Source organism: Podarcis liolepis, assembly GCF_965112155.1.
Source record: "Podarcis liolepis genome assembly, chromosome: 5".
Lineage (NCBI taxonomy): Eukaryota > Metazoa > Chordata > Lepidosauria > Squamata > Lacertidae > Podarcis > Podarcis liolepis.
This window is the reverse complement of record NC_139556.1, coordinates 100,379,228-100,399,973: the sequence shown is the minus strand read 5'-3', so window position 1 is coordinate 100,399,973 and position 20,746 is coordinate 100,379,228. Positions and strand designations below refer to the sequence as shown.

At 48.0% G+C, this 20,746-nt stretch overlaps 1 protein-coding gene and 1 long non-coding RNA gene across 10 annotated transcripts in view; one reads left to right on the top strand and one right to left on the bottom strand.

Annotated features, from left to right (window-relative positions):
* Positions 1–20,746, top strand: part of TNK2 (tyrosine kinase non receptor 2) — a 106,654-nt gene that overhangs the window by 31,806 nt on the left and 54,102 nt on the right. The window contains exon 1 of one of the 9 annotated variants that reach the window (XM_083503950.1): positions 7,541–8,236. The exons of 7 other annotated variants lie outside the window; for them this stretch is intronic. In XM_083503950.1, the coding sequence (XP_083360076.1) occupies positions 8,174–8,236 (63 nt within the window). In that variant the 5' untranslated portion in view covers positions 7,541–8,173. Of the gene's footprint in view, positions 1–7,540; positions 8,237–20,746 lie in introns of those variants that run through there. One more of the 9 variants, XM_083503953.1, reaches the window with a different exon arrangement.
* Positions 1–20,746, bottom strand: part of LOC310707565 — a 143,064-nt gene that overhangs the window by 109,997 nt on the left and 12,321 nt on the right. The window lies entirely within an intron of this gene.

The following is a 20,746-nucleotide window of genomic DNA, read 5'->3' as shown; positions in this document are numbered from 1 at the left end:
TGACCCTCGGGGTCCCTTCCACCCTGACAATTCTTGTGATTCAATCCCTGGACTCTGCGGTTTAAACGGCTCTTGGGTAGCGGAGGTGGAAAAACCTGGTGTGGAACCTGATGCCCTCCAGATGGCGTTGGACTCCAACTCCCATAATTCCCAGGCGGCATGAACAATGTATCAGGGAATTATGGGCATTGTAGTCTGGAAGGCTGCAGCTCCTTATTCTCTCTTACACACACACTTGGCTTTAAGCCCTGGAGAGCTGCTGCCAGTCCGAGCAGGCAACACTGGTCTGGAGGGACCAGGGGCAGGTTCCTGTGCTCAGTCCAAGGCCAAGGGGTCAGGCAGGTACCTTTGGCAATCCCGACTGACTCAACAGAAGAACGCAGCCCCTAAGCAGAGATGTGGGCTGGTTAGTCCAGATTGCCTTTTTAGAAGAAGTGTAAACAGATCAACTGGGGGGAACTGGACCGTCCGGATTCCAAAGGAGTTGACGATCGGAGGGGAAATGGCCGTGTTGTTGATGTTCAGCAAGGGCAATGGAGAGAGAAAGTGCATTTTGGATAGGGGCCACATGCAGGTAAGTTCCTATAAAACGGAGAGGGGGGTGCGTGTCTGATTTTCAGCTTTCCCCCATTTGCTCTAAGCTGCCTTTTTTAAAAAGAAAGCTAATCCAGATCTCGTAGGTGGTTGTGTTTAGGGTTGAGAGAATCCATTCCTTCAGCTCAGATTGGTTGGTGGCAGAGGTGGCCCGGCCCTGGAGGGGGACGAGGTGGGTCAGTGGCCTTGGGGGGCTCAGAAATCAGAGCGGCAGCCTGGGACACAAACGGATCAGACCTCCGGACTGCCAAACTGCCTGCTCTTCTCGTTCAGCTCCGGTTCACTGGGGCTCAGGCATGGGAGTTTCTTACTGGTTCATGCCCTGTCTCTGTTACTGGGAAGGAGGGGGCCATCTATGCTGAGCAAGTCCTGGTGGATTTGGTGGTCTCCAACAGGGGGTTTTGCCAGGCAGGGGCGAGGAGGGTGGTGGCATCGAAATGTGGCTCAGCTGATTTGCTCTGCATGGACAGGGGTCTCCTCTTGGTGGAGATGGCCTCTGGATTCTGCGATTCCACAACTGCGGGTTTGTTGTTGTTTAGTCATTTAGTCGTGTCCGCCTCTTCGTGACCCCCTGGACCAGAGCACGCCAGGCACTCCTGTCTTCCACTGCCTCCTGCAGAATGGCGGCAAATGCAAAAATAGTTTGTTATTGTTATATTATTAATTATTATTAGTTGTTCTGTGATGATGATGATGATGATAATGATAATAATAATAATAATAATAATAATAATAATAATAATAATTTATTTATACCCTGCCCATCTGGCTGGGCTTCCCCAGCCACTCTGGGCAGCTTCCAACCAAATATTAAAATACAGTAATACATCAAACATTAAAAGCTTCCCTAAACAATTCCCTAAATTGATGCTTTCTCAATCTAACTGCTACAAAAGTGGGACAACTTTCCTCTCTCCCTCCAAAACACTTGGGGTGCGAAAAGTTACAGGATTTCAGCAGCAAGTTTCGGAACAGACACAGATTGGCGTGTCCTGCCTGAAACTTTGGTAGGTGGAAACACTACTGAAAGTTGAATCCTGTAGAAAACTGCCCTGATCATTTGGTTATTTATTTACTGAGTTTTAATTCCACCTTCTTTTTCCAGGAGCTCAATTCGCCGCCCGGCCACAAAGCTCCCTGGGTGAGCTCTGGTATTGGTCACTGCCTCTCAGCCTAATCTACCTCACAGGGTTGTTGTATTAAATGAGGAGGGGGAGTGCTGCGTACGCCACCTTGAGCCCTTTGGAGTGGATATAAATGGAGTAAATAAATGAGGCGGCCACATGGTTCTCCTGCTCCTCACTGAATCTCCACAACAGCCTTGCGAGGTAGACTGGCCTGAGAGCGTTTGACCGCCCCAAGGTCACCCAGTCAGCTCCATGGCCGAGTGGAGATTTGAAACCTGGTCTCTCCCAGGTCCTGGTCTGGCGGTCATATCTGCTGCACCATGTTGGCTGTCGTCATGGCTGCACAATAAAAAGGACATTTAGAGGGGACCTTCATCGTGATGATTTTTAACAACAACCCATCCACTTCTGGCTGCAAATCTTAAACTTCTCACAAGGCTGATCCCCTGCCTGATTCATTCCTGGTAGGAGCCCAAAGCAGTATCTTAGAAAAGGCAAAGAGACTGATATTGAGATGGACCATTGGCCCATCTACTTCAGTGCTGCTTGCACTGGCTGGCAGCAGCTCTTGTTGTTGTTGTTGTTTAGTTGTTTAGTCGTGCCCAGCTCTTTGTGACCCCCTGGACCAGAGCACGCCAGGCACTCCTGTCTTCCACTGCCTCCCCCAGTTTGGTCAGACTCATGTTTGTAGCTTCGAGAACACTGTCCCACCATCTCGTCCTCTGTCGTCCCCTTCTCCTTGCGCCCTCCATCTTTCCCAACATCAGGGTCTTTTCCAGGGAGCTTCTCTTCTCATGAGGTGGCCAAAGTCTTGGAGCCTCAGCTTCACAATCTGTCCTTCCAGTGAGCACTCAGGGCTGATTTCCTTAAGAATGGAGAGGTTGGATCTTCTTGCAGTCCATGGGACTCTCAAGAGTCTCCTCCAGCACCAGAATTCAAAAGCATCAGTTCTTTGGCGATCAGCCTTCTTTATGGTCCAGCTCTCGCTTCCATACATCACTACTGGGAAAACCATAGCTTTAACTATACGGACCTTTGTTGGCAAGGTGATGTCTCTGCTTTTCAAGATGCTGTCTAGGTTTGTCTTTGCTTTTCTCCCAAGAAGCAGGCGTCTTTTAATTTCGTGGCTGCTGTCACCATCTGCAGTGATCATGGAGCCCAAGAAAGTAAAATCTCTCACTGCCTCCATTTCTTCCCCTTCTATTTGCCAGCTCTCCAGGGAGTCTTTTCTTAGCTACCTAGCAATGCCACTGGGGATTGAAGCTGGGAACTTTCTTCATGCCAAGCACACGCTCTCCCGCTGAGTGATGGGTCTTTGCAAGGACGGTTCTGCATATTTGGGGGAAAGGGGGAAGAGGTTGGGGCAAGGAGTTCCTGTGCCCAGTTCCCTGCTTCTGGCGCAGTTCCGCAGCCTTGTTCAGAAATGTTTGTGGGGCTGAGCCCTGCAAGAATTCTGGCTTGAATTAAGCCCCACACGAAGAATCCTTTTCCCTGACTCCTCTCGGAGGCACGGGAGGCTGCAAAAAATTAGAGGGAGGGAAAACTGAGTCGTGGCACGGATTCAGGGCACATGTGAGAGAGTACTTCTTCGCACGACACACTTAAACGGCAGGGTTTGCTGCCTCCAGATGTGGCAGCAGACTCTGGCTTGAAAATGGGATTAAAGAAGTCTACAGAGGAGGAGAGGTCTGGCAACAGCTGGTAGATATAGGAAGCCTTCGCGTTTGGGATGAAGACATTCAATACAGAGCCAGACCACTGGCCCATAGAGCCTATTGCAGCTTCTTCTGGCTGGCAGCATCTCTCCTGAGGGCCGCTTTGCCTATGCTCTTGTAACCTCTAGGTTAGATGACTGCAGCACATTATACGTAGGGCTGCCTCTGAAGGACGGTATGGAAACATCAGCTGGTGCAGAATTTGGCAGCCAAATTGTCACCGGGGCGAGACAGTTTGCACATATGACTCTGATCCTGGCTCAACTCCACTGGCTGCCCATTAGTTTCTGGGCCCAATATGAACTGACCCAGGCTCTAGGATCTTTATCTGAAATCCTTCTTTGTTTGCCTCCTTCTCTAGACATCTGGAAGGCGGCAACACGAGAACGGGGCCTTTTCTGCAGTGGCTCCCCATCTGTGGAATGCTGTCCCCAGGGAGGTTTGCCTGGCACCCTCATTATATATATTTTAGATGCCAGGTGAAAACTTCCCTCTTCAGCCTGGATAGCTCAGTTGGTTAGAGTGCTGTGCTGATAATGCCAAGGTTGCGGGTTCGATCCCCATATGGGACAACTGCAAATTCCTGTATTGCAGGGGTTGGACTAGATGACCCTCAGGGTCCCTTCCAAGTCTACAATTCTACGGTGACCAGGCCTTTGACTGATTAATATTCCAGGACCTTTCAAATGTGTTTGCGGGGGTGGGGGGGTCATTATTCTGTTTTGCTTTAACTATTTATTTTGTGCTCTTAAGTTGTGAACATCTCCGAGATCTTTGGGTGAAGGGCAGGGTATACATTTAACAAAGAAATAATAAATACGTTCATTCTGCTACATCTCCAGTTAGGGATGGATGAGGCCCCTGTCTGAAAGCTAGGGCAGTTGCTGCCAGTTCCTAGGACACGGGCAGACTCTGGCAATGCCCCTTCTGTGTGTGTGTTTTCATCCCCACTGCGCAAAGGGAAGGATGGCCCTGCCCACCCCTGCCATGTGGCCCCTGGCAGGCTCCCCAGAAGAGAACATGGCCCTCGGGTTCTCCATCTTTGCTGTAGGAAAATCCTGAGGTTGATGGACCAATCTCTCAGCATGATTTATTTATTTAATAAAACCTCTCTACCCCTTGATCGTTTAAAAACGCCCTCAAAGCATTATAAAATAATGAGACAATAATATTATTAATGAAAGCAATTAAAATGTTCCAAAAAAAGAGTAAAAAGCTAAAAGCACACCTGCATTCTAGATACCTGGGTAAAAATGTCTTTTGCAAGTGCCGAAAAGTGTACTGCGAAGGCACCAGCTTGTTATCAAGTGGCAGGGAGTTCCAAAGTGTAGATGCTGCCAAGATGGATTTCTTATGGGTGTGGAGTATAAGACAGTTTCCTGCTACTCCAGGAGTTTGGAGGAGAGATCTTTGCCAGCTCTTCTGCCTGAGATTCCTTTTTAACTGAGGTTGCTTGCGATTGAACCCAAGACCTGAGCTACGGAGAAGCAGCAGCAGAGGTTTGCTGGCTGCCTTTGCACTTTGCTTGCGGCCTTCCTGGAAGCACCTGGCTGCAGCCAATGAACCCTCCATCCGATCTGGCACAGTGCTTCTTACATTCCTAGTGCAGTTTTGGGGTCAGTAAGGACTCCCTGATTCATCCTCAAACTGGCTAAGGAACAGGGGAGAAGGTCAGGGGTGGTCCTCCCTAGCTGCTTGCGGCTTGGCTCGCTGTCTCGAGTCACCTGGAGCTCCTTCCACTGCAGGCAGCTGGTTGCACCTGCTATTTTGCTTTTGGCACTCCGTGACCCGTGTTGCGCTTCCTTCCCTGCAAAAGAGAGGAAGGCAGCCTACGGATCCTCTGCAAGTCTGCAATTTGATCAGAAGCCAGCTGCAAAAATAAGCTTTCCTCTCAGTCTTTCTGAATGGCTTCCCTCCCATCCCCTTCTCAACAAAAATGCATACTTTTTTTCAAAGTGTGAAGCTTCAAACGACACTTGGTGCTTTTTATTATTATTATTAACTGCCTTGAAAGTGTGGGAATTGTTCCAGGCGAATTGGTAAACAGGAAGGCAAGCCTCCCATTCCCCCGGGATTTTGCTAAACCCCCCCACCCGGAAAAAACCGAAACCTGTTGTTTCTCTCTCCCTCCTCACGCCTTCAGCATCCCTCTGCAGAGAAAATGTTTAGCTCCAGATCCGGCCAGCTGTTCTCCTTGGGGATGTGCTGGAAGACAAGAAAGCAGTGTTAAGGAGCCAGGGCACCGCAAAGGTCGCACTGTTTCCTCCTGTTCTCCTCCCCGCTTGGACGAGGGACAAGACCCTAGCGCTGGAGGAAGCTCCCTGCTCCTTCGCCTCCCCCCGCAGCCTCCCCGCCAGCCATCTGTCAGGTGCACAGGCTGGGAAGCCTTGAAGGAAGGGCTCTGCCCCATCCCCAGCAGGCCCAAGGGGGCTTCGGGGCAGGATGAGACCCTTCCCACATCATTCCCCTGCGGCAGGCCTGGGAAGCAGTTTTGCAGAGGAGGCGACTTCGCTGTTTCCTGCAGTTCCAGGTCTCTCGCATCTCCAGCGTTTTTCCAGGCCTCCCGTCAAATTATCCCCTGTAAATAGTGGCTTTTGCCGCTGAGGACATTCCGCCCGGTTTGGCACTTTCTTATGCTCCAGGCTCAAATTAGGTGGGGTTTTTTTTGGGGGGGGGGTTGTACACACTGGAGTAGGAGAGGAAAAACAAAGACTGACATTTTTGCATCAGCCCCAGATTTGACACCAAGGAAAGCGTTAGCTGCAAATTAGGACAATGAAGCACGCTTCTCCATTTTTGTCCAGTTCTGGGAATCACAGTTTATCGGCAAGGTAGAATGTGTGCAGAGGAGGGCGACTGAGATGACCAAGGGTCTGGAAATGAAGCCGTATGAGGAACGGTTGAAGGAACTGGGGGCATTTGGCCTGGAGAAAAGAAGACTGAGAATTCAGATACAGTCATACCTCAGGTTACAGCCGCTTCAGGTTGCGTTTTTTTGGGTTACGCACCCGCCAAAACTCGGAAGTACCGGCATGGGTTACTTCTGGGTTTCGGCGGTTGCGCATGCGCAGAAGCGCTGAATTGCAACCCGCGCATGCGCAGACGCACCGCTGCGGATTGCGAATGTGCATCCTGCACGGATCACATTCACAACCCGAGCGTCCACTGTACTTGAAGATACAATAGGTAAAGGTAAAGGGACCCGTGACAGTTAAGTCCAGTCGTGACCGACTCTGGGGTTGTGGCGCTCATCTCGCTTTATTGGCCGAGGGAGCCGGCATACAGCTTCCGGGTCATGTAGCCAGCGTGACTAAGCCGCTTCTGGCAAACCAGAGCAGCGCACGGAAATGCCGTTTACCTTCCCGCCGGAGCGGTACCTATTTATCTACTTGCACTTTGACGTGCTTTCGAACTGCTAGGTGGGCAGGAACTGGGACCGAGCAACGGGAGCTCACCCCATCGCGGGGATTCGAACCGCCAACCTTCTGATTGGCAAGTCCTAGGCTCTGTGGAAAGAGAGTCACATGGAAAAAGGAGCAAGCTTGTTTTCTCCTGCTTCAAGGGTACGACTCAAAGAGAAAGGAGATTCCGACTAAACATAAGGAAGAGCTTTCAGATGGTGAGAGCCGTTTGACTGTGGAGCAGGCTCCCTCGAAAAGTGTTGGACTCTCCACCACTGGATGTTTTTAAACAGCTTGGATAACCATCTGCCAGGGATTCTTTAGCTGTGATTCCTGCATTGCAGGGGGTTGGACTGGATGGCCCTTGGGGGTCCCTGGCATCTCCGCCATTCTGTGATAATGTTGCCGGGAAACCTGGGTACCCCAGGATGCTCCCTGGCCAGCCAGGTCTGCCAGCAAGGTCTGAGCCAGACGGCTGGAGGAAAGCCTGAGAAGCGATTTGAAATCCAAGGCAGAGGCCCACAGGAAATTGCCTCTCCAGCCCACAGTTAAAGCTGACCTCTTGGCAGCCGGTCAAACTGCGTTCCCTGCGAATACCATAGAGTCTCTGTTCCAGGCTAGCGGGCAGGCGAGGGAGAGATCCCCTTGGGACCGGCCAGAGAGGAGGAAAGGGGAGGAGAGGAGAAAGAAAACAAGCATGCGCGATTGCTGGCGCAGCGCGCACCAGACTCAACAGTGTCCTGTTGTGGAGAGCTGCACAACAAGCTCTCTCCTGCCCCGGCTGCCCAGAGGAACGCAGATCCCAGACCTGTCAGGATTCAGATAACTTTTGGATGCTGGGAAGTTAGAGCCCGAGCTGGTTTTCTGCCTCTTGCCGAGCATGGAGATTTCAGGCCGGCCGGCACAGGCAGTTTTGACACCTACGACCCTTGCTGAAGTCTCCGCTTGGTTTTTCCTGGGGAGACACCGAGGCAGCGGGGAGGATGCCTCCCCCCAAAAGGTCAGACGCCTCTGAAATTGACTGCCTGGGACTGCATCAATCTCCGTCATCCACAGAAAACCTTCGGATCTCTCCTTGGGCGCATGCAAGTGTTCCCTGAAGCATCTTGAGGACCCTGGATTGATGGATGCCTTTGCCCTCCAATGGAGTCAGCCTTGGTTGGAGTGTGGTGCAACTCTGGTGGTTTTGGGGACTTTTGCTAGCCGCTGACAGTGCAAGGATCCTGCTGGAGCCTCTGGGAAGCCCCCACCCCCCTTCTCCCGTTTATGTTGTGGGTCCCTTTCCCAAAGGTGCGTCGGTCATATCAAGACAGGAGGAAAGCGCCGCTTTGGAGAGATGCGTCGCTTTGAAGCTCTGCGCCGCTCCTTCCCATTTCTGGCCCGCTTCCGCATGTACACGGTAAGAGAACGATGCGCGCAGACCCGTTTGCAATGAGGAAATGCCCTGCTTCCTCTCCCTTTCGGCGTTGGTCTTCATCTGCTGCTTTTTACGCGAGCGCGCAGCCTGGCTGGCTTACTAGAGCCACCTCTTTAGCTGCTTGCTCTGTAGGCGCTGTTCCGCCACGCTATGGTCTGGGTTATGAAGGTGCATCTCCTGGAAGCTGAAGCAAGGATAGTCCTGCTTTACTTTGGGGTAGGAGGTTGGGTAGGGAACTTGCGGCCTTCCAGCAGGCAGCAGGGCCAATATTCTGGGATGGCAGGAGCTGAAGTTCAGCAACACCCGCGGCCCCAAAAGGGTCTAGGGATCCTCATGAGAAAGCCCCTTCCAACCTGGGTCTGTGCATCCTCACATGTGACTAGCACAGGCATGTGCATGCTTTACAACACATTGCATAAACCCTTCAGAGTAAGGATTTGATCCCGGGTCTCCAGCCCTGTCCCAATTGCACCTGGCTGCCTCTCAAATAGTCTCCAAACTTGAATGCTTCTTGTCCAGAAACTGCAACTCTCTCTTTCCCCCTCCTCCCCACCCTTCTTGCAAAAGGGACGTCCACTTTCTCCCACTGGACGCAGCCCCAAATATTTTTAGCCCGGCCTGCACCACAGAGAATCTGTACGGTTGTGTGGCAGCTTGAAGTGGCTGCAGCCCAAGAATACCAAGGCAGACTCTCCTTCCCCACCCCACTCTGTCTGGGGAAGCAGGGAGGTTCTTGGGAAAGGCGAGCCAGGAAGGCAGGGAGGGGGGCAGAAAAGAATTGGCGTGGCTGCGGGAGGCCCAGTGGATTGCAAACACCTGTTTTCAGGTTGGATTCAAGAACATGCTTGCAAATTCAGGTCCTGCTGTCAAAGTGGGTTTTTGGCACTTGGGCTGCCCCCCCAATTGTTTTTGCAGTAAGGAAAGTTATGCCATTGGGATAGCTCAGTCGGCAGAGCATGAGACTCCCTCTCTCTCTCTCTCTCTCTCTCTCTCTCTCTCTCTCTCTAAATTTTATTAATTTTCAGCATATCATTTTCAACAGTAATTAAACACATTTTGACCTCTTATACAAATTTTTTGACTTCCATCAATCTCATCTGAAAATTTTCCAGTCTAATCTCTAAATACACATTTCCCACTTCTTCAATTACATTTAATTCATAACTAATAAGCAAGATGAACGCCGCAACCCCAGAGTCGGTCACGACTGGACCTAATGGTCAGGGGTCCCTTTACCTTTACCTTTTACCTCGGTCTATGAACGGAAGCCAAACGGTGGAAGGGCACCGGCGGCAGAAGGCCTCATTAGGGAAAGCACGCCTCGGTTTCAGAACGGTTTTGGTTTAAGAACGGACTTCCAGAACGGATTAAGTTTGTTAACCGAGGTACCACTGTATTATAATTTGTGCAGCTGTCAATAAATTTGTGAGCAAGTCCTTCACAGCCTGCGAGCCTTCCACCCTATCGTAAATTGAGGATGTACATTTAAACCAGGGAGTTGGCATCACTCCCATTGAATGCAATGGGATTTACTTCTGAGTCAACATGCACTCCATCCCAGAATAACCTCTGTATCCCCCTTGTGTGAATGGGTCCTTGGTCTCCGGCTGCGAAGGGCTCTCCATTCCAGCAGAGCAAGTGAGCGCAGCTGGGATCGGAAAGCCAAACAAATGCCATTGTTGTTGCTTTCCCCTAAAATCGGGGCCAGATGTTTAACTGGGAGGGCAATTTACCAGTGATTGGACAGCGAGCCAAGAACGGAGGGAGTAGCTTCTTCGTAGCTCCGCTTGCAGATCAAGCCCAGATGGCCTTTTAAAAAGCAGAGCAGAGCGGGGAAACCACAATGGAGAATCCTGTAAAAAGGAGATGCTAACCAAGAGAAGGAAAATGTATTTGTTGTACTTATAGCATGCTTCTGGAGCAGGGCAGTCCACATTCATTTATCCTGGAGTTTTTGTGGAATCACTGACCCACTTTTAAACCCATTAGAGCGCTCTTCCACAAACTTGGACCTCCCCAAATGTCTTGGCCCGCACCTGTAGTTTCTTGTGATTGCTGAGAGGTGTCAGGTGACTCTTGTTGTTGTTGTTGTTTAGTCATTTAGTCGTGTCCGACTCTTTGTGACTCCCTGGACCAGAGCACTCCAGGCACTCCTGTCTTCCACTGCCTCCCCCAGTTTGGTCAGACTCCTGCTAGTAGCTTTGAGAACACTGTCCCACCATCTTGTCCTCTGTCGTCCCCTTCTCCTTGTGCCCTCCATCTTTCCCAACATCAGGGTCTTTTCCAGGGAGTCTTCTCTTCTCATGAGGTGGCCAAAGTACTGGAGCCTCAGCTTCAGGATCTGTCCTTCCAGTGAGCACTCAGGGCTGATGTCCTTCAGAATGGAGAGGTTGGATCTTCTTGCAGTCCATGGGACTCTCAAGAGTCTCCTCCAGCACCATAACTCAAAAGCATCCATTCTTCAGCGATCAGCCTTCTGGATGGTCCAGCTCTCACTTCCATACATCAGGTGACTCTAAAGTAACTTCAACCCCAAGGATGCTTTGGGGGAAGCCACGCGTGTCAAAGTGGGATAACAGTGCTTTAAGTGTAGGGTGTGCCTGTGGACTTTTGCCAGTAAGGCACGCAAAAGAATTTGGTCCAAAAGGAGCTCCCTGCCAACGGAAACAGAGAAGGTCAGGGAGGAGGCAAGCCTTGTCATCACATTGAAGAGCTAGTTTTCTGTGTGCAGGTGGATCATTTAAATGCGCACAGCTCAATCCTGCACATGTTTGCTTAAAACCAAGTCCTGCTGAATTCAGCGAGGCGGTCAGGGCTCACCCACACTTTGGCAAACCCAGACACACTTATGAAAACCCAATCTCACCTGCTGAATTGAAGCTTGGTTCCGCAAAATCTCTCTTTGCATTTTCTGTGCATCTGATGGGATTGCCTTACTATGTTTTTTAGTTTTTGGGAAGCTGCCCAGGACGGCTGCCCAGTCTGATAGGCAGGGTACTGTTATTATTGTTATTATTGTTATTATTGTTATTATACAGTGGTACCTCAGGTTACAGACGCTTCAGGTTACAGACGTTTCAGGTTACAGACTCCGCTAACCCAGAAATAGTACCTTGGGTTAAGAACTTTGCTTCAGGATGAGAACAGAAATTGTGCAGCGGCAGCAGGAGGCCCCATTAGCTAAAGTGGTGCCTCAGATTAAGAACAGTTTCAGGTTAAGAACGGACCTCCAGAACGAATTAAGTTCTTAACCCGAGGTACCACAGTATTCAGTTTTATGATCTGTTTCTTCGGTCGATGTTTGGCTGTGAAGGTGATCAGTGCGTAAAAAGGAAAAGGCCGCTGGGTTTTTGCAAGGTACAGCAATGGAACGATGAGCTACTTATAAGGAAACAAGGGATACGCATGGATCCACCGGCCCTGGCTTGCGCAAATCCAGAAAGTGTTGGCAGGGAGAGGTTTGTGCACAGAAGCCTCATTGCACAGATCCCCTCTTCCCTCCAACCTTCCGTGTACATTGGGAGACCAGTCTGCAGAGTTCGGTGTGCTCACTTGGACATCTGTAAAAGACATGATCAGGGGCCTGGATATAGCAGTTTCAGCATTTGTGTGCTCAGGCAAGCCTCTTCGCTTGCCTCCCTATTCCCACCTCTCAAATGCACGCCTTTCTTGCGTCCTGCTGTCACCTTCAGCCAAACAGGTTCCACCGCCTTTTGCAAAACCTCGCAACACCCGTTTACCCCAGTCCAGTTTAACTCTATCTACATGCTGCTTTTCCACGGCAAACTATGCGGGAAATGTCCTGCAGTAAACATTACTGCGACGCCCTCCCACCAGATGTCAAAGAGAAAAATAACTACCAAACTTTTAGAAGGCAGCCCTGTTTAGGGAAGCTTTTAGTGTTTAATAGGTTATTGTATTTTAGTGTTTTGTTGGAAGCCGCCCAGAGTGGCTGGGGAGGCCCAGCCAGATGGGCGGGGTATAAATAATAAATTATTATTATTATTATTATTATTATTATTATTATTATTATTATTATTAGCTTGCCATCAAAATGCATCTACACCCATTGATTTGTCTCGCTTGTGCCCTGCCTTTCTCCGTGCAAGGCGGCTCACGACGTACATTAACGCGGATTCATCTGAAAACGAACAACAAACAAATCAAAACAATTAAACGAACCTATTGAAAGCAGTGCCGAAATGACTTAGATTCATTTTTAAAACACACACGAAGAACAGCGCCCCTTGAAGGCCCTCTCGCAGCAGTCAGTTGGCCACCAAAGGTCTGTTGGAACAAAAAATGTCTTTGCTGACTGGTTGGTGAGAGCAAAGCAGAGAGGGTAAAATGACTCTTGCCCTAGGCTTTCGAGGCTTCGCTTTTGCAGAGGCTGTGGAAGGGAGTTCCACTGTCTAGGAGCAGCCACTGAGAAGGCCCTGTCTTGTGTCCTCACCAAACGTGTTTGTGAAGGTGGCAGTGTTGCAGGCAAACTCAGCCCATACAGTGGTACCTCAGGTTACATACGCTTCAGGTTACAGGCTCCGCTAACCCAGAAATAGTGCTTCAGGTTAAGAATTTTGCTTCAGGATGAGAACAGAAATTGTGCTCCGGCAGCACAGCGGCAGCAGGACGCCCCATTAGCTAAAGTGGTGCTTCAGGTTAAGAACAGTTTCAGGTTAAGAACGGACCTCCGGAACGAATTGAGTACTTAAACCGAGGCAGTGGCGTAGCGTGGGTTGTCAGCACCTGGGGCAAGGCAAGTAATTTGTGCCCCCTAACCTGTGGATTTGCGCCCCCTAACCCGTGGATTTGCGCCCCCTAACCCTAACCCCCAGATGTTGCGCCCGGTGCGGCCGGCCCCCCCTGCACCCCCCACGCTATGCCACTGAACCGAGGTACCACTGTAGTTCCTGGGTCTTGCCAAAAAATTACCTCATTACCTCATTCAAGGAAGCAAACTAGCTGTCGTTAAGCAAAACCCATTTAGATACATTTTACTTCAAGCATAATTATAAGCATTTGCTTGCATAGCTTTAATTCACTGTGTGGCCTTCACATAAATACATTTTGTTGCAAAAGCTGTTGCGCTTTGCGTTGTGTGTGCTGTGAACCAGGGTGTGTTAGCAACTTGTGTTCTTGCTATAAAGGTTTTGCCAGCAGTTTCTGAAACACCTGTCATTTTTGATGCCCTGGGGGTCCGTCTGCCCCCCACCGCAGGAGTGAGAAATGGGCCTCCTCAGAAAATCTCAAAGCCTGGGCCGGCTCCTTTGGGGGAATATAGGGCTTCCGATAGACCTCCATTTACTATAAAAGTCTCTGATAATATGAGGTAGACTTGTGGGGTTCTGTGGGGAACAATATCGGGTGGGGAAGGGTCTTTCTCGAAGGGCCGCCTTCTCGCCCTGAAAACTGGCAATAATCCCCTTCCTCAGGCAACCATTCGCTGCTCAAATTCACCATATTTTTTTAAAAAACAATTTATTGAATTTCCGAATATAAGAACAAAAACCATAATTTTGACTGAACATTAACCATAATTTTTTGCTATGTTACTTCGGTCGCTGTTTGGCTGTGAAGATGCTAAATGCGAGAAAAGAAAAGGCTTATGCCTTGTTTCCTTATAAATAGCGCCTCATTGATAGTCTCAGTCAGGAAATGGCTAGAAACCAATATTTTAGCACGGCACAAAATTACTGTCATTTGAGCTGGTGAAAAGCACCATAAGAATTATTTATTTTACCCGGAACCAGGAGGAAGGGACGTTGGATAAAGATTGGACTTGTTTATACCTTTCTTTCTTTCTTTCTTTCTTTCTTTCTTTCTTTCTTTCTTTCTTTCTTTATCATTATTAGAATGCTTTATAAAGTTGATGAATGATAGAAAAATGTTGGAAGAAATCACCTGGCTTTAGCAAAGATGCTTAAAGAATTATGAAAGAATATTATGATTATAAGAAGCTGGCAAGGTTAAGACTTAAGCTTTAAATTTTTAAGTTTTATCTTATTATAGAAATATAGGATTAAAATAGTCTAGGGTAATGTAATGATAGAATTTTATGAAACATGGAAAGGAAAGGATTTGCTGGGATAATTAACAACTAGGATACAAAGGAAGGGAGGAGGAGGAGGTCTAAGAAAGAAGGTAATGACAGATAAGGGTCTGAAAATAATGAATTTGTTTTTAAATGTTTTTGGGTTTTTTTAAAGCTTGGGATTTTTGTAATTTTGTCCCTTTTTTGTTTTTTTTTGGAATTTTCTTCTTTCTTCTTTTTTACACAGTGGGAAGGGGATTCTTTGTATTTTCTTTTGTTGCTATTTTCTTTGGTTTTTTTTCTTTTTGTAACATTTTGAAAATTTTAATAAATATTTTTTTAAAAAGAATTATTTATTTTATTTCTTTAGTTATTCAGCAATACGTATTTAGGAGAACGCTGGTGGCTCGGTTGGCAGAGCGTGAGACACTTCATCTCAGGGTTGTGGGTTCGAGATTCCTGCATTGTAGAGGGTTGGGCTGGATGACCCTCAGGGTCCCTTTGAACTCTGTGAATCTATGTCTTTTTTCATTGGCAAATTCTAAACGTGTGTTGCACGGCAGAGCGTATTGTGGTTCCTCAGCAGCCAGGAACTCTGCGCATGCTCAGAGATGTCATTCTTGTGCAGACGGTGCGAAAAGAAGCCTCAGATTTATTTATTGTCGATAGCGTGCAATGTTTTTAATTCCAGGACGTTGTGCAGACACCGTCACCACAAGTGTGCTCGTACACACAAGTGTGGCCATCTAGAACAATTTGAAAGGGGGTGGGGAGGAGATAGACTCTGTAATAAATGAAAATCTGCCCTTTTTCCCTTATGGGGGACACAAGAGCCCTTATAGAGTCCTTTGTAGGTTCTCCATCAGTAGGAGAAAATAACAGAGGCGAACCAGAGAATATTGAGAAGCAAAGCAGCTCGTAAGCCTGATCTTTATTTATCTGTTGCAACAGGGTGCTCGCCTCACACGCAGGAAAGAGGAGGACCCAGAACAAAGGTGTGTCCGCTCTTATATAGACATTTTAAATTGCCCACCCTGGAGTCCAAGACCACCCCCAGATACATCACACCTACATCACAGAAAAGGCGGTCTACAACAGAAATTTGAGTGCGTTGTTTACCTCCTGTCTGGCAGGTTACCTGTTAATGGTCACTTGACTGGATAGCCTGGGGAGCCTGACCAGTCTTTTGTAATGATAAATACTTAGTTCCTGAACCAGGTCACAGTCTCACCCTGTTCATACACAGACATACCCTTAAGACAGGATTTGTGAAGGAAAAGACAATGGGGAGGCTTTTCCATTTTCCTTTGACTTTGCAGAGAAAACATTTGGTCACAGTTTGGGAGCCAAAATAGCTTCATGGCTGTTTTCCTGTGCTGCTTCAGATATGTAGTTTATATATTTATGTATATGTTTGCTTGGTACATTGATGAACATTTATTATATATATATATATATATATATATATATATATATATATATATGCAGGTTTTGGTGTCTTCGGGTGTCTTCCCGTGTAAGAGTTGGGGTGTCTAGGCGACGTTTCGACGAGGTCTCACTCGTCATCTTCAGGCTGGTGCTTTCGGCTTCTTGTTACTGGAAATAGCACCAGCCTGAAGATGACGAGTGAGACCTCGTTGAAACGTCGCCTAGACACCCCAACTCTTACACGGGAAGACACCCGAAGACACCAAAACCTGCATTCCTGTACCCGTGAAAATCTACGAAAGCATATATATATATATATATATATATATATATATGCAGGTTTTGGTGTCTTCGGGTGTCTTCCCGTGTAAGAGTTGGGGTGTCTAGGCGACGTTTCGACGAGGTCTCACTCGTCATCTTCAGGCTGGTGCTTTCGGCTTCTTGTTACTGGAACAGAGCAGGATCTCAGTGTTTGAGTTCCTATAAATACTGTTGAGGGGGTGTGGTATATAGCCTCCAACGTTCTGGGCAGAGGGGAAGTTCCCAGGTTAGTGTGTCTTTTCTTCTTTTGTTCCTTAATTACTTGAGGGATATCTTGAGTGATTTCTTGAGTGATATTCTGAGTACCACTTAGGTGGGTCATTAAGTGTGGATTAGTTGCTAAAGCTTTTTTGGGACAAATGCAAACAACTAGCCGTCTGGAGAGCTGAAACTGAGACCTCACATAAGACAGACAGACACACCAACAAACTCCACAAACTAGAGAAACGCCAGAAGCCCAGCCACCCTCCACAACAACCCATGAAACAAACAGTACATAACATATCAGACAGGATCCTCACCCCAACTGAAACCAAAGTACTCTCCAAAGGTTTCAACTTTGCAGTCGCCCCGAGACGCATCCCCACGGAAAACATCATATGCGGAGTCGAAGCTAGCCTAACCAAAATCGACCCAGATAAAGCCAATAAAATCAGACTTGAAGTCACCAACATCCTCTGCTCCAGCAAACCACCCAGAAGCAATTTACACAAAGAAGAACAGAAAGCACTCACCAACCTGAGGAAAGACAACAACAGAATCATTCTCCCAGCAGACAAAGGTAATGCCACTGTTGTGATGAACACATCGGACTACCAAGCAAAACTATCAAATCTACTCCAAGACCCTACCTACCAACCTATAAAAACAGATCCCACCACCTATCTGGAAAAAACCACCAAATCCAAAATAAAAGCCTCTCCTATCAGTGAAGAAATCCAGCTAAGAATCATCCCCAGAGAAAAATCATCCAGATGCCCCAAACTCTACGGTCTCCCCAAGATACACAAAGAAGGAACACCACTCAGACCAATAGTCAGCTCCATAGGCTCACCTCTACAAAATCTCGCTAAATTTCTCGCTAAGCAACTTCAGCCCTATGCAGAATCCATCGCTTCACACGTTACTAACTCCTTCCAGTTCATAGAAACAATAAAGAAGCAAAACCTACATCCCGATGACCTACTTGTGAGCTTCGATGTTGTATCTCTCTTCACTCAAGTGCCCATTAATGAAGCCTTGACAGCCATTCAAAACAAATACAATCCCCCCGAATACATCCTGGACCTGACCAACCACTGCCTAACCAACACGTACTTCATCCACAATGGACAAAGATACAAACAGATAGAAGGAGCACCTATGGGATCACCCCTCTCACCGGTCATCGCAAATTTGTACATGGAACACTTTGAAACCAATGCTTTAGACAAGTCAGAACACAAACCCAAACTTTGGCTCAGATATGTTGACGACACCTTTGTAATTTGGCCACACGGGAAAGAAAAACTAGATAGCTTCCTCACACATCTCAACAGCCTACACCCCAAAATACAATTCACTATGGAAATAGAAGCCAACAACCAACTTCCCTTCCTTGACGTCCTAATCTACAAAAAACCTGATGGCTCCTTAGGACACACTATCTACCGGAAAAAAACACACACCAACCGCTACTTACATGCACAATCACACCACCACCCTGCACAAATAAACTCCGTAGCCAAGACTCTCATCTCTAGAACCAAACGCCTGGCTGACAAAGACCACTTGACAACTGAGTTACAGAATCTCTCAAATGTGTTAATCGCCAATGGATACCAGCAAAACAGGGTTACGAAGCTAATCCAAAAAGAAACACCCCCCAAAAACCAAGACACAGAAGAAAACAATGGCATGGCCCTCCTTCCTTATATCAAGGGCACTACAGATAAAATTAGCAAAATCCTCCATAAACACAATATCAAAACAGCCTTTTGCACCAACCAAAAAATAGCCAATATCCTCAGAAACCCCAAAGATAAAATCCAGTTGGAAAACCAAGGGGTCTATGAAATACCCTGCAAAGTCTGCCCAGCCACGTACATTGGACAAACAAACAGACGAATAAATGCACGTATCGCAGAACACAAGAATGCCGTCAAAAAAGAAGAAAAAACCTCCTCTCTTTTCCAACACATGAAAGAAACAGGACACGAAATTAATTTTGCAGATTCCAAATTGCTCTTTAACATGGAACATCACCACAAGAGAATAATCATGGAAGCCATCGAGATAGAGAAACACCCCCACAACATGAACAAGCGTGACGACACGTCCCGCCTGCCAGACATCTGGAAATTAGCCCTCCCCACAAAAACCGACACCAGAACCAGAGGCACACAGAACGCCATCACCAATCAACCACACCAGACCCAAACCCAGACCCTCTCCACAGATAAATTACAGACTCCATCCAGTAGCCAAACCATAGTGGCACCTCCGGATGCTGCACCCCTCTGCAATCCCTACACAGATCTGGCTGGCACAGGGCACAAAACCACAGCTCGCCCCTATACACGAAGCCAAGCCAGAGCACAACTAAGTGCAGTACAGCCATCTTCTCAGAAAAACTCTTCACAAGCTCAAGAGGTCAAGACACGAAAGCTTTAGCAACTAATCCACACTTAATGACCCACCTAAGTGGTACTCAGAATATCACTCAAGAAATCACTCAAGATATCCCTCAAGTAATTAAGGAACAAAAGAAGAAAAGACACACTAACCTGGGAACTTCCCCTCTGCCCAGAACGTTGGAGGCTATATACCACACCCCCTCAACAGTATTTATAGGAACTCAAACACTGAGATCCTGCTCTGTTCCAGTAACAAGAAGCCGAAAGCACCAGCCTGAAGATGACGAGTGAGACCTCGTCGAAACGTCGCCTAGACACCCCAACTCTTACACGGGAAGACACCCGAAGACACCAAAACCTGCATTCCTGTACCCGTGAAAATCTACGAAAGCAAATATATATATATATATATACCTTAATTTTTTTTTATTTCAATATATACATATGGAACAGTTGTCGTTTTCCAAGCGGAGAAATCTTTCATTTTAAAACGCCTGCAAAGACTGAAACTTTTAATGGTGCAGAGTTGAAATCTGGGCAGGGCAACGGAGCCCACAGGATGTGGCGTCACCTCCGGGAACCAGCAAGGCATGGCACCGCTGGGTGCAAAAACAGGCAGGAAGAGAGGGTCTGATTCGCGCCTCCTCTCTCTGCAACTCTTCGCTGTCACTTTCATTTGAGACACCACCTGCATTTGCTGGAATTGCAGCATCCCTGGCAGCTTCCGACCAGTTTTCTTCACCTTGAACCCAGGTACAAGCCGTCTCTGCGCGCATGCCAGGGTTTGTGCCAAAGAGTGTGCCCTGGGCTGCTTTAGAAAGCCCAGCTGTTGTGGGCACGGAATGGGGTATTCCTCGAACTCTACGTGCAAACACTCTTTTCTGGGGGGGTCTCAAGTTACTAGTCACCTGGAGTACTGTGTCCAGTTCTGGGCACCACAATTCAAGAAGGACACTGACAAACTGGAACGTGTCCAGAGGAGGGCAACCAAAATGGTCAAAGGCCTGGAAACGATGCCTTATGAGGAACGGCTAAGGGAGCTGGGCATGTTTAGCCTGGAGAAGAGGAGGTTAAGGGGTGATATGATAGCCATGTTCAAATATATAAAAGGATGTCACATAGAGGAGGGAGAAAGGTTGTTTTCTGCTGCTCCAGAGAAGCGGACACGGAGCAATGGGTCCAAACTACAAGAAAGAAGATTCCACCTAAACATTAGGAAGAACTTCCTGACAGTAAGAGCTGTTTGACAGTGGAATTTGCTGCCAAGGAGTGTGGTGGAGTCTCCTACTTTGGAGGTCTTTAAGCAGAGGCTTGACAACCATATGTCAGGAGTACTCTGATGGTGTTTCCTGCTTGGCAGGGGGTTGGACTCGATGGCCCTTGTGGTCTCTTCCAACTCTATGATTCTATGATTCTATGATTCTAGTCCTTCGTGTTTTTGTCTGTTTTCAAGAAACTAAACCCAGCAGGTTTTCTTATCGATTGATTTGTTCAGGGGTCGGTTTGGCAGCAGCAGCAGCGGGCATCGTCAAACCCCATGGCAAGCTTGGAGGTCCGGGAGGGGCAGCATGCAGAAATGGTCTACCTCACAAGGTTGCTGTGAGGATGTAAGGGGGAGACGGAGAACCGTGCCTGCTGCCTTGATTTTCTTGGAGGGAAAGGCAGGATATATACCGTATTTTTCGCTCTATAAGACGCACCAGACCACAAGAGGCACCTAGTTTTGGGAGGAGGAAAACAAGAAAAAAAATATTCTGAATCTCAGAAGCCAGAACAGCAAGAGGGATCGCTGCGCAGTGAAAGCAGCAATCCCTCTTGCTGTTCTGGCTTCTGGGATATCTGCGCAGCCTGCATTCGCTCCATAAGACGCACACACATTTCCCCTTACTTTTTAGGAGGGAAAAAGTGAGTCTTATAGAGCGAAAAATACGGTAAATTTGACAAATAAAGGTCCTCAAAAACAAGGCCTGGCGAATGGGTGGGGGCGGTCCCAGAGGTGGAGCGCTGTGAGTGAAAAGGCCTTGATCCGTATTGCCAGCGCCTCTCCACAGAAGCTGAGAGAGGACTGTAGGGATCAATACGATTTGTTCTGGGAGG